Source organism: Podarcis vaucheri (genome assembly GCF_965113315.1).
Source record: "Podarcis vaucheri genome assembly, chromosome: 11".
In the NCBI taxonomy this organism is placed as follows: domain Eukaryota; kingdom Metazoa; phylum Chordata; class Lepidosauria; order Squamata; family Lacertidae; genus Podarcis; species Podarcis vaucheri.
Genome location: NC_138749.1, coordinates 48799070 through 48812885, shown reverse-complemented (window position 1 = coordinate 48812885; position 13816 = coordinate 48799070). Strand labels below are relative to the sequence as shown.

Sequence of the window (13816 nt, the reverse complement as noted above, 5' to 3'; positions counted from 1 at the left end):
AGGAAAAAACATGTCTGCTTCCCTTCGTGTCCAGCAAAACAGCAAAGCAAAAGCATTATACAAAACGGAAGTTCCCAGCAAGTGCTGGAAGTAAACAGGCATGTGACACACAACAGTCATGCCTGTTCCCTTTTAAGGTGGAACGGAACCATATCCTAACAGTGGCGTGCTGCCCATGGGTCATGGCGCTCAGCGCAGTGGGGGAAGTTAAGCGGTGTGTGTCCGGGGGCGGCCACGATAGTATCCCCCCTCCCCGATGGTGGTGGGGGCAGTACGCTCCCCCACCCCCCACCCCGTTCCTCTGCCAGTGGTGGTCACAAATGATCCCACTATTAATACTGTTTATATAGAGCTACAATTAGAAACACGCCTGGAAGAGACAGTACAATTGCTTCTCATATAACAATGTTTACGAGGGGGGCTGGGGCTGGGAGAGCATGGCATAATTAATTGTGGAAATGAAAGCAAATTGTCTGCTGTGAATTAACAGGGGCTCTGTTACACTCAGCCAGCCGTAACTCTCAGACCCTAACACGAAAACATTCAAATAAAACCTGAAGTTTCTGTCTCCCTGTAAAATCAAGATGTCTCGTTATGAGCAATGAAACAGCAGCATGTGGACATTCTTGGCTAAATAGCACTAGCATTGTTATCTATTATTTATATATTTAAAATATTCATTATCCGAAACCAGTGGGCAATTGTCCCAATATCACTTAAGTGTTCACTGCGGATATTTGTGGATGATGAATGGACAAAAATGCAGGAAATATAGGTATGGATGAATCCTGCTTCCCCTCAGAAACAAATGCAGCTCTTCACAGGTAGATGACTCCAGAACTGTGGACTTCAATTGCATGAGAAAGGTAGGGTCTGGGGTGGGTGTTGTTCAATGGACTGCAAATTAAACCCACCGTTCCTCTTGCAACATTGAAACTAGTCAGCAGAAGAGGAAACAGGGAGGAAATGAAAACTAGGAAAACTAGGAACAACATGAACAAGAAGAGTACAGTGGTTAGAATGCTGGACTGAGACATGGGAAGCCAGAGTTCAAACCTCCACTTGGCTATGAAGCTCAGTGGGTCACCTTGAGGCCATCAGCAACTCTCAGTATAATCTACCTCACAGGATTGTTAAGAGAACATGGGGCGGGGGACGACGACCATGCATGCCAATGTGATATTTCTGTGCCGTCACAAACATATGAAAAGTGATGGCAACCCAAATGAGTGGGGAAAACAAAGAGAACCAGTGAAGGCAGTGAAGGTCCTGTGCGAGTGCCTGGAGGCGGTTGGAGGATGGATGGCGGCTAATGGATAGAGGTTGAAGCTCTAATAGTAGTTATAAGTCAATGGTTGCAGTCTCACTTTGAAGTTCCTGTGTTCCTGCATTCCCAGTATCCTGGGAGGTTAAAATGTCCCCTCACTGGCTTTTCAAGATTTGTGCTTACTCCTACCCACACTCTCCCTCCACCATTATTAATTAAATATAACTTGGATAACAATAGTGTTCATATAAATGACAACTAGTTCAAACAGAACATATTTATGATATGCCATAATAAAAATTTTCTGTTTTCTTTTTTGGGTTCCAAAGAAACTGATTGTTCCATGTATCCTGGAAATTGCCATTCATATAGCGAAACATAAATTATATGGAAATAATTCTTCTCCACACAAAAAGGCAAACCCCTAAAAGAGACGTTTCTTCTAGGTTCTGGCTGGATCTCTCTTCTAGATTCTAGGTCTCTCTTCTAGGTTCTGGGTCTCTCTTGCCTCCTTGCAATAAGTGGTGGGAACTCTGTTGCAACAGAAAAAACAACGTTCTGCCTTGCTTTCACTGCCTCCTGCCTCCACCCATTCATCTCTGACCGATCATAGACTTACGAGGGCTCAGTCCCTTGGGCAGCAAAAGCCAACCACCCCTATTTTTTTGTATCAGATGGAGCATTTGTTAGATGGGTGAGGTATAAATAATAAAATGATGCTGATAAAATGATGATGGAACAGTATATCCCTATTTTCATGGGAGAAATGTGGTTTTTTGTGAACAGGGGTGCTATTGGGTTGTTGTTTTTATTTTTTATCATATATTTTGTGGTTCTATAGCTTGATTTTATTCTGCGAACTGCCCTGAGACCCCCGGGTATAAGGCGGTATATAAATTCAATAAATAAAATAAATATTTTTTTAAAAAAATTAAAAATGTTGGCGGGTATGATCACCTCCTGGCAAATAGAAGGGGAAGAAATGGAGGCAGTGAGAGCTTTTACTTTCTTGGGCTCCATGATCACTGCAGATGGTGACAACAGTCACGAAATTAAAAGACGCCTGCTTCTTGGGAGAAAAGCAATGACAAACCTAGACAGGATCATTAAAAGCAGAGACATCACCTTACCAACAAAGGTCCATATAGTTAAAGCTATGGTTTTCCCAGTAGTGATGTATGGAAGTGAGAGCTGGACCATAAAGAAGGCTGATTGCCAAAGAATTGATGCTTTTGAATTATGGTGCTGGAGGAGACTCTTGAGAGTCCCATGGACTGCAAGAAGATCAAACCGATCCTTTCTGAAGGAAATTAGCCCTGAGTGCTCACTGGAAGGACAGATCGTGAAGCTGAGGCTCCAATACTTTGGCCACCTCATGAGAAGAGAAGACACCCTGGAAAAGACCCTGATGTTGGGAAAGATGGAGGGCACAAGGAGAAGGGGACGACAGAGGACGAGATGGCTGGATAGTGTTCTCCAAGCTGCCAGCATGAGTTTGACCAAACTGCGGGAGGCAGTGGAAGACAGGAGTGCCTGGCGTGCTCTGGTCCATTGGGTCCAGAAGAGTTGGACATGACTAAACGACTAAACAACAACAATAGCAGCTTGATTTTATTCTGTGAACCGCCCTGAGATCCCCGGGTATAGGGCGGTATATAAATTCAGAAAATAAAAAAAAACAAAAAAAAAACTGTTGGAGGGTATGAACACGGGGCCCGGGGAGTGAGATCAGCAGATAGCACGTAAACTGAGCTGCTCCCCTTGCAATCCATCCATTCCTCGGCATCGCACGCCTGCGCTCCTCGCCTCCTGTCCCCCCCCCCCCCCGCTGCACTCGGAAATCTCCTCCCGTTTCCAACCGCCTCTCCCATAGGTGGCGCTGCAGCGCGCGCGCTTCGCCGCCCTTCCCCTCTCCCCCCTGGGGGAAACAAAGAGGCAGCAGCGTCCGGAAGTTGAAGCGACATACCGGAACCGCCGCTCTGTCTCCTCCCCGCCCCGTCTCTCTGTGCCTCGGGTCCTTGCTTTTCCGCCTCCCGGTTGCTAAGCAGCGGCGGCGGCTGGTTTGAAAGCGCGTCCGAGGCGCCAAAGGGGAGGCTGCCGGCGGGACCAGAGAGGAGGAGGAGGAGGGCGTTGGGGCCTCGTCGCCGGCTTGGATGTGGGGACCCGGCGCGGAGAGGGCAGCTTCGCGAGAGCCTTGCGCCCTGCCTGCCAGAGCAGAGAGTCCGCCTGGAGGAGAATGGGTACAACAAGGGCCGACCAGCTCCTGATTGTGGTTTCTATCCTGGAAGGTAAGGCGCAAGGAAGGGGGGGGGTGTTAAAAGGAAAGGCAAAAAAATCAGAGACCCTATGGATGCCTCCACCCCACCCATAAGTTAGGGAGCTGCCTTGAGGTGCGTTGGATCGCCCATCCATTGAGGGTAGTGTCGCCTACACTGACTGGCAGCGGCTCCCAAGGGTTTTTAAGGCAAGGGGTCTCTCCCACTTCTGCTCGGAGATTTGGGATTGAACCTGGGGCACGTGGTTCAAGGTGTGAGCCGCCATGTAAGGTGGCTGCTTTACCCTCCTTTACTTGTGAATCTGAGGCTCCAGTACTTTGGCCACCTCATGAGAAGAGAAGACTCCCTGGAAAAGACCCTGATGTTGGGAAAGATGGAGGGCACAAGGAGAAGGGGACGACAGAGGACGAGATGGTTGGACAGTGTTCACGAAGCTGCCAGCATGAGTTTGACCAAACTCTGGGAGGCAGTGGAAGACAGAGGTGCCTGGCGTGCTCTGGTCACGAAGAGTCAGACACGACTAAACAACAGCAACAACAACTTGTGGGCATGGGCATAGCTAGTACAGTCATACCTCGGGTAACAGACGTTTCAGGTTCCATTTTTTCAGGTTACAGACCCGCCGAAACCTGGAAGTACCAGAACGGGTTACTTCCAGGTTTCAGCAGTCGCACATGCACAGAAGCTCTAAATCGCGCTTTGTACATGCACAGAAGCGCAACCCACGCATTCGCAGACGCAACGCTGTGGGTTGTGAATGTGTATCCCGCACAGATCGCATTCACAACCTGAGCGTCCACTGTATTTGTTTAAGGGGGGAGGGACAGGCTTTATTATTATTTATAATTTATTGAATTTATCTTTTCTTCTTCTTTGGTGATCACTCGTAGCCAAGTAAGATTGTCTTCCATGAACACGGTCTTAAGAGTGGGTCCATAAATGACTGTGGAGGCCAATTCTGGATCCACACGTCCTTCCACAGTAGGGACATAGGTTTTTGACTGGGAGTTGATCATGGGGAGGGTTTGCCAAGCATACCTTCCTCTTAGCTTGTTTTGTCCTGAGTTTGAGCGTCTTCAAACCCATGACACCTTTGGTAAAGGCTGTTCTCCATTTGGAGCACTCGCAGGCCAGTGTTTCCCAGTTGTCTAATTCTTTTAGATTTGCCTTGAGAGAGTCTTTAAATCTCTTTTGTTGACCACCAGCATTACACTTTCCATTTTTACGTTTGGAATAGAGTAGTTGCTACCGCCCTATATACCCGGAGCTCTCAGGGCCGTTCACAGAACAAAATCAAAATATAAAACCACAATATTTGGAATCAAATTAAAAACAACAACCAAATACTGCACCCACACCCACACACCGGTAGGAGGGGGCAGAATCGAGTTATCTGTGCTGCAATTGGTCAGTTAAGTATTTTTATTTATTTGCTTGATTTAGGGGGGCAGCTGCCCCCCTGCTCCCTGGGTACACCCATGCTTGTAGGGCGGACTTCAATTTTGGGAGAGTTGAGCCCCCAACAGTGTGATTCTCTGCTCAGAAGTAAGACGTAGCATTGTTTCTCTGCTCAGCAAGACGTAGCATTGTTAGAGGACCCTGAGGATCATTAGGTCCAAGCCTCTGCAATGCAGGAATATCCAGCTGCCCCAAACAGGGATGGAGCCTGCAATCTTGGCATGGTGAGCACCACACTCTAACCAGCTCATCTCCTAGGTATGCATAGGATTGTAACCTAAGTCTGCCCAAAATATCTCTTACCATGTGGCGGTTGGTTGTGTAAATAATGAATGTGGAGACAGCGGGGTGATTTTATATTTGGAAGTGTCTGATAAGGCATCTCTGTAAGCGGAAAGGTTTTTGCATGCTCTTGACACCAGGTAAAAGAGCTCTTGCTTCCTTTTTTGAAAATATAGAATACCAGAGTTGCATCTTCAACTCATTAAGCAATGGAAACGGGAGAGAGCATGTCTGAGCATTTCTACAACTATTGCTAACCATCCCATGGAGGCGCAGGTCAATTCTGTGTCCAGGGCAGCTTTTTACCAGCTCCATCTGGTACGCAGGCTGAGACACTACCTGCCCACGGACTGTCTTGCCAGAATGGTGCATGCTCTAGTTATCTCCCACTTAAACTACTGCAATGCGCTCTACGTGGAGCTACCTTTGAAGGTGACCCGGAAACTACAACTAATCCAGAATGCGGCAGCTAGACTGGTGACTGGGGCAGCCGCCAAGGCCACATAACACCGGTCTTGAAAGACCTACATTGGCTCCCAGTACGTTTCCGAGCACAATTCAAAGTGTTGATGTTGACCTTTAAAGCCCTAAATGGCCTCGGCCCAGTATACCTGAAGGAGTGTCCCCACCCCCATCGTTCTGCCTGGACGCTGAGGTCCAGCGCTGAGGGCCTTCTGGTGGTTCCCTCATTGCGAGAAGCAAAGCTACAGGGAACCAGGCAGAGGGCCTTCTCAGTAGTGGCACCCGCCCTGTGGAACGCCCTCCCATCAGATGTCAAAGAGATAAACAACTACCTGACATTCAGAAGACATCTTAAGGCAGCCCTGTTTAGGGAAGTTTTTAATGTGTGACATCTTAGTGTATTTTTTGTGGAAGCCACCCAGAGTGGCTGGGGAAACCCAGCCAGATGGGCGGGATACAAATAAATAATAATAATAATTATCATCATCATCATCATCATCATCCTACTTTACCATCATGTCCTTGAGCTAACAACTAAGGCTTTCAGATCCAAGGTTGTAAATTCTTAGCAGGCTTCAGTTTCTCATTTCGGTGGCAGAGTTCTGGTGTTTACAACATAAAAGCTGGCAAAAGGAAGGGAGAATTTTGTGAACAGAATGATCAGGTATAAGGGAAGTAGGATTAATAAAAGGCACAAAAACAGCATATGTAGTCAGATTCATAATTCTGTGTTGCTGCTTCAGAAATTTAGTATTGAGTTATTACAGTAGACATTGCCTGTCTTCTCAGAATAGTATGGTATCGCACAGGAAAACATTGTGGTAACATTTCTGTGGAAACCAGTACCATGTCATTCCAAAGACAGGCATGAGATGAGCAGGGATTGAACTCAGGACACTTGGGAATCTTATATGAAGCAATATGTAGCTGGTACTTCTTGTTACATTGTTTGTGATGCGTTAGAATTAGGAGTGCTTAGTTTTTAAAAAAAATATATCCATGAACTCTAGCATATTGTGGTCCTTGCAAGTACATCTCAATGTATGTATATTTTATTTTCTGTTTATACACCATCTAACTTTCAAAAAGATTAAAATGCTGACTTCAGCATTTTTTTATTAGTTGATTTGTTCATAGTAATTTTAACCTGTTCTTAAAATGTACGTTGCATTCTCCTTCAGCAATCTGGTTTATTGTGGCTTGTAGCATAGTGATGAATAACAATTGCTAAAACGTTACTGGTGAAAATGTTAAGTACAGATATAGTGAAAACTTAAGGCAATATGAAATTAGTCCATATTTAAACATATGGTAGAAAAACATTCTCTACTTACCTTTCTACTTGCCTTTTATTTCTTCTCCATCAGTAGATAGATCCACACAGATCAAAACAAACACTCCACACATATTTACTAATGGTCCCATTGAGCACCAGGTGTGAACAGAATTGCAGCTGTGGTATGTGTATAGCACAGTGTGACTTAAAGAAGTTCATAGACTTAAAGTTTGCAAGATCTGCCTCATTTTTTACAACAGTCAGGAGATTCAGTAACTGGCATACACAGAATTCTGAGCCCAGGAATTGGTTTTGTGTACCAGAACTGAACTAAACACTGTGAGTTATCCTAAGCCTTTCTTCCTTACCTTTTAATGTTTCCCTCCAGGTGGAAAGCTGGAGGGTCAGCATGCTGGCTGTCAGAAAATCAAAATCTCTTCCCATGACTCACCAAGCCATCACACAAGTGACTGCCAGTTATGACCCAGTCACTTTATTGGTGTAGTTCTTGCTCTGTGCAGTTCTTGTGCACTGCAGACTGTGCACACAAGCAGTTTTAGTTGCGATCTACTTCCCGTTTCTTTTTGTAATCTTGTGTTCCAATGCAAAATTGAGCCAGCTCTTTGAAAGATGTGTTTGTACAGGTAACCAAGGAACAGCCTTTGATTATATATCAGTTCTGCAATGTGCCCTGGGGTTTGTGATTATTAAGCAGCTACATCAGGCCTTAAATCGTATACTATTAGTTGTTTATGAAGGAGCTATCTAATAAATGTGCTTTTTTCCTTTTCCAGGGCGTTACTTTCCAAAACGTCCAAAGCATATGCTTGTGGTAGAAGCAAAGTTTGATGGTGAAACTCTAGCTACAGACCCTGTAGAACATATTGATCAACCTGAATTTGCCACAGAGTTAGCTTGGGAACTTGACAGGAAAGCTCTTCACCAACACAGGTTATTTTCTCAAAAGATTTCTGAATTGCTTGAGTGTGTGCTTGTTGCATGTATTTAGAATCTTGTAAAGAATAACTATAATAACTTAGCCTGAACTGTACTGGAAAACTTATGGGTGTATTCCATCCCCTTTTCTGTATAGCATTTGGCTAGAAAGCTCAGATAGTTACTAAGAAGAGCAGTCTTAAGCTCTTGTGTTTTCACCTCCAAGAAAAGTAACCAGCTTTCATATATTTAACTGTTGCCATATACCTGGAGCCTATTTGAGAGGTTGGAAAATTTTATATGCATTTGTTAACTGCTAAAGTTTCCTTATTATTGAGAAGAAACATTTGCAATAGAATATATATTAAAATATTTACTACCATTTCTGATAATACCTAGGTGGTTTTATCAGTAAAAATGTTGCATGTACCATTGGGGAGCCAAAAGCTTATGTAACTGCTTCCAATGCCTCTTAATGGTATTGCATATTTATTTCCTTGCAGATTACAGCGTACACCTATCAAGTTACAATGCTTTTCTGTGGATTCTCTCTCTTCCGCCAAAGAGCCTGTAGGTTACATTATACTAGATTTGAGAGTTGCTCAAGAGAAGAAACAGGTATTGTATGGAACCCAGCTTAAACACGTCACAATAAATGTGTGCTCCTTTATCAGATACGCCAGATTAAATGGTATTGATTTTCATTCTCTTATTGAATGGCAGATTCTAGACATATTTGCTCATTGGGGTGGTAAACCTGTGTCTGAGCTGTACCAAATATCAGTTGGTGGGTCGGTGTTGTTTACCTGGTTTCCCCAAACTATGCACCACTGCTGGTTACATGGCTCCCGGTGGTCCACTGGCTCCCGGTGGAGTACAGGGTCAGATTTAAGGTGCTGGCTTTGACCTTTAAAGCCCTTCATGGCCTAGGACCCTCGTACCTACGGGACAGCCTCTCCCGGTATGCCCCACGGAGAGCCTCAAGGTCCATAAATAGCAGCACCCTAGTGGTCCCGGGCCCTAAGGAAGTTAGATTGGCTTCAACCAGAACCAGGGCCTTTTAAACAGTGGCTCCGGCTTGGTGGAACGCTCTGCCTCATGAGACCAGGGCCCTGCAGGATCTGATTTCTTTCCGCAGGGCCTGTAAGACAGAGTTGTTCCGCCTGGCCTTTGGCTTGGAGCCAATTTGATTCCCTCCCCCTCTTCCTTATTTCTTTTTCCTTTCTCCTCCTGCGATGAGGTTGCATTTTAATATTTTAATGTTTCAATATTTTAATGTTGTATTTTAATCTTGTTTTGAAGTTGTATTCATTCAACTTGTTTTTATTATTGCTTGTTAGCCTCCCTGAGCCTGGCCTTGGCTGGGGAGGGCGGGGTATAAATAAAAATTATTATTATTATTATTATTACATGGAGGGGCAAGGCAGCAGAGAGCTGTTGTGCCCACTCTGAGTTTTCCACTGTGTTGCCCATCCCTCTTCCTGTTTGGTAATCAGGCTGTTCGCCTCATGTCTCCGTGGGCACAACATGTCATATGCTTTGGACGTTTTGGAAAGTAATGCCCTGGAAAAGGAAAAAAGCACATGGAAGTACAGTGGAATCTTGGTTGTCGAACGCTTCGGAAGTTGAATGTTTCGGCTTTCGAATGCCGACAACCCAGAAGTGAATGCTTCCATTTTCAAAAGCGCCTTGGAAGTCAAACGGCTTCCAAGGCATGTTTCTCTGTTTTTTCAATTGAATTCTCCAGCCACCCACTGAGCCTCGGTTGTCGAATGTTTCGGAAGTGGAACAATCTTCCGGAACAGATTACGTTTGACAACCGAGGTTCCACTGTATTTAAAGATAGCTTTATCTTAAAATACCAGGACAGTGTATGAAACTACAACAACATTTTAAACAAATTAGAAACAGCACAGAACAGTCATTAAAATGACTGGCTATTCAAGAAAAATTTAAGCAGCTGCATATTTATTTATATAATCTGATAACAAAGCTCAGGTCAATGACCTGCCCATTAAGATGATTATCTGCCATGGTTTGTAGCAGATAAATTTCTTGCTCTTATTTACTAAAGGGATTTAATGGATATGCCTTTGTCCACCATAGCAGGCTAAATGCAAATAATAACCTATGATATATGCTCTAAATAGTTGCTTTGTACTTTTTTTTTTTTTTTGGCGGGGGGGCGGAATGACTAGCTTTTCTAAACAATTTTTTTCATGGAGGGAATTAAGATTTCTATGAACAGATGGCAGCAGAGTCAAGTGCAGAATTATTCTGGATATAGAAAGGTCAGCTGTAGGTGGTGAACATATTATGTGCTTTTGGAGCCCTTCACCCCCATATTAGGGTAGCCAAAAGCTAGTGCAGTCATGCCCTCTGCGTCTAAACAGATTATCTCTGGCAATCATCTGTTTACTAGGGAAAGAGGGTATTACTTCTGTTTTCAGATCTCTGGATTAGGGCCAAAGTCTTGTCCTCTCCCCCCCCCTTTTTTTTAAATAAATTGAAAATTGAAGTGTGAACAAATGATATAATTTCACTTCTGCTGTAACAGTGTTGTATGATCACAACTATTCTTTGTCTTAGTCTTAACTTTAAATGTAAGATCTTGTAAAACGTAGCCAACTTGGAAAGAGATTTTATCTGACGACAATACCGTGTATGTATAATTTCACCCAACTTTTTGTTTTAATCAAATCTCTGCAGCCACCAAAGTGGTATCCATTACTGAGCAATAGATACACAAAATTTAAATCTGAGCTGCAACTCAGTCTAATGCTAGAAACTGATACTAAGGCATCCACAGATGGCTTTAAAGCGAAGGACGCACCTCCAAGAGATGTAACAGGTTAGTAGAATAATGAACACTTCACCAAACACTATTATGTTCTGAAAATTGTGGGAATTCTGCAGTTACGTCAAGTTGATGGAGATCCTAAAATATCATTGGTTAGTATTGGCAAATTCACTGTACAAATCCTCTGTATTCTGCTTTGTTTCCTCTTTTGTTCTGATCACAAATCCTTGGGCTGAGCATCTGCTCAGCAGTATTCCCTTACTTACCGTAATTCTAAATTTATACCTGCCCTCATGGTGCTACTTTGCACCTGGCTCCAGATGGTGGGTTTTGGAGTTTCGTTGGGCGGAAAAACTTGATCCTATAAACCTGAAGTCTGAGAGATTTGATAGTTGATTTCTGACAGCTGAAGTGATCTTTGCTCATTTTGACAAAGTTTCAGGGCTGAGAACATTTGAATATTTACGTTAAAAATCTTAATGGCCTGTCTTGTATCAGAGTGGTTTACAAGGGTTCTGTTCCATTCCTTTATGGCAAAGGTGGACAAGTTGTCAATGTCAAGATGCTGTAGGACTACACTTCCCATCATCCCTGATGACTGGCCGTGCTGGCTGGAGCTGATGGGAGCTGGAGTCCCAACAACATCAAGTGGGCTACAGGTTCTCCATTCCTACTTTATTACATAAAGAATTATTTTTATATCTTAACCACTCATGAATTTTATATGTTATATTTTGATATTTAATTTTCTCTCTATATATTTGATTTCATTTTTTTCTGCTTTCCTAGATATAAAATAGTAATTAATTAAAGACAGAAAAGCAATGTATTCAGTTATCCTATTTTAAAGCTTTGGTCTATATTATGTTTTCACCTTTCATCTTTGTTCTACGTTAAGCTTTCATCTTTACTCTGTATTAAGTTTTCATCTTCCCCCTTATTTTTCATATGATTCTCTGTCCTAAAGCTTGTTTAAAATCTGTTGTCAAGATTAGTAAAGTACAACCTCAGTGGAATATTGTAAACAGTTAATTTCCTTGTTTCTGTTTTGTTAACTTATTATTTTACTAGCTGTGTCCAACACTTCTGGGCAAGTTTGTGTGAAAAGCATAAGACAAATAAAACAAAGGTGTTGGGTATGTGTGGTATAACTTCAAGTAGTACAGATGGTTATTCTCTGGTCTTCATGAAACTGATATGATACTTCTTACAAAAAAAACAGGAAGGTGAATCCTTATTCTTAAACATAAACTATCAATGCCAGAAGGCCAGGCAAATAAAGTATTAAAAAGTGGAGAGTTAGGGTTTACATAGCTGTTTTCTATCCTTTCATCTGTCCTTTCATCTGCTTTGAGATGAAATCTGTGTAGGTCAGGGATGTAGAAATTGTGGTCCTCCAGATGTTGGACTCCAACTTTCATCTGGTCTGGGATGATGGGAATTGAAATCCAGCAACATCTGAAGGGATGCACATCCCCCATCCCTGTTGGAACTGATGCCTAGATTGACATGGGGTTTATTCAGCCCCTTACTAGCCCAAGGCTAATAGGATTTCTTAAAGACAACTGTCCTCTCTGAATTTCATCTCTGTATATTTTCAGCTCCCAGTAGATTTTATTTTGTTCAGAATACAACTGAAGGCATTTGTTTTCTTTTTAAAGTACCTCTTCAGCAACTTGGGTTGGATCCCAAAAATCTTGCAGCAGTGCTTAACGAAGAGGAAGGATACCATCAAATTGGACCAGCAGAATATTGCAGAGACTACTTTGTTCTGTCTGTCACTGTTGCATTTGCTACACAGTTAGAACAGGTAATAATGCCAATCCATGGTACCACTCTCTGGTTTCGCCTGTGGTGGAGCTTTCAAACTCTGGATGGTTAACATGTGAAAAATCATGTCTCATTGCAGCATGACTTGGTGGTTCTTCATAACCCCCAGATTCTGTATAAGAATGATTGTTCCCTTTATTGCTGTTATAAATCTAAACCAACCTCAAAGTTACAGTGTTGCCCTCATGATGGCAGGAGCTTGGGAGAGTGAGCAAGGACAACTTTCCAGCCTTGGAATTCCTTAGCTTTTGATGTTACCCATGTTAAATATTTAAAACTTGAATAGACGTTGGAATACAGCACTTCTTTTGATAATAGACATGAACATTCGTGGCTTCTTATGAGCAGTGTTGAGGACCTGTTGTCTGCATTTTTCTCCTCTTTTATTGTAACAGCTAATACCTACCACAATGAAACTTCCAGAACGACAGCCCGAGTTCTTCTTCTACTATTCACTCCTGGGCAATGATGTTACCAACGAACCATTCACTGATTTGATCAATCCAAACTTTGAGCCAGAAAGAGCATCTGTTAGAATACGCAGCAGCATTGAAGTTCTAAGAGCTTATTTTTTTGCTCACTCAAAGTTGAAGGTATGCATCCATTTCTGCTCTCTGGTAAACAAAGATTTAGCTGTTGCATCTTGTTCCGAAGTGTGTGACTCCTCTTCAGTCCAAATTGTTAAGAGGATACCATAAGAATTTAGGGTGTTATGGCAGATCAAATTTAAGGACTATTATACTTTTTTGATATGTTGTTAATTTTATTACTTATGAGCTGCACCTTCATAAAAATAGAAAAACAAGGCAGTGGGCAGCATAAGAACCTAATACTACAGTAGTATCAGTATAAACTGCTTGGTAAAAAAATAGGAACTGCTCAGTTTTTAGAGAATGTCTAAAAGAAAGCTTGCTAGACTTTCTTTTCTATCGACAAGGAGTTCTTGAGAGCTGCCACACTAAAAGCTTGCTCCCTGGTAAAGGACAACCAAACCTCAGGGGCATGGCAGAGAGACACCAAAAGTACACCACCAGGGGATCTTGGTAATTGAGGTACATTATAAAGAATCAGGCTACTCCTTAAAGTACATTGTACCCAAATTGTTTATGGCTCTGTAAATTAACACAAGAACCTTGAGCCTGCCCTGGTAGGAAATCAACAACCAATGCAGCTCTCTCAGCAAATTAGCATCGCTACCAGTAACCTGCCGAATTCTGTCCTAGTTGCAG

At 42.9% G+C, this 13816-nt stretch overlaps 1 protein-coding gene across 1 annotated transcript in view; it reads left to right on the top strand.

The window, feature by feature from the left end:
- The first annotated feature begins 3240 nt into the window (after nt 1-3240).
- CEP120 (centrosomal protein 120) overlaps nt 3241-13816 on the top strand; it is a 43821-nt gene continuing 33245 nt past the window's right edge. Inside the window, exons 1-6 of the mRNA XM_082191558.1 lie at nt 3241-3555; nt 7816-7972; nt 8461-8575; nt 10667-10808; nt 12419-12567; nt 12983-13180. Coding sequence (XP_082047684.1) covers nt 3504-3555; nt 7816-7972; nt 8461-8575; nt 10667-10808; nt 12419-12567; nt 12983-13180 — 813 coding nt within the window. The 5' untranslated portion in view covers nt 3241-3503. The remainder of the gene's footprint in view (nt 3556-7815; nt 7973-8460; nt 8576-10666; nt 10809-12418; nt 12568-12982; nt 13181-13816) is intronic.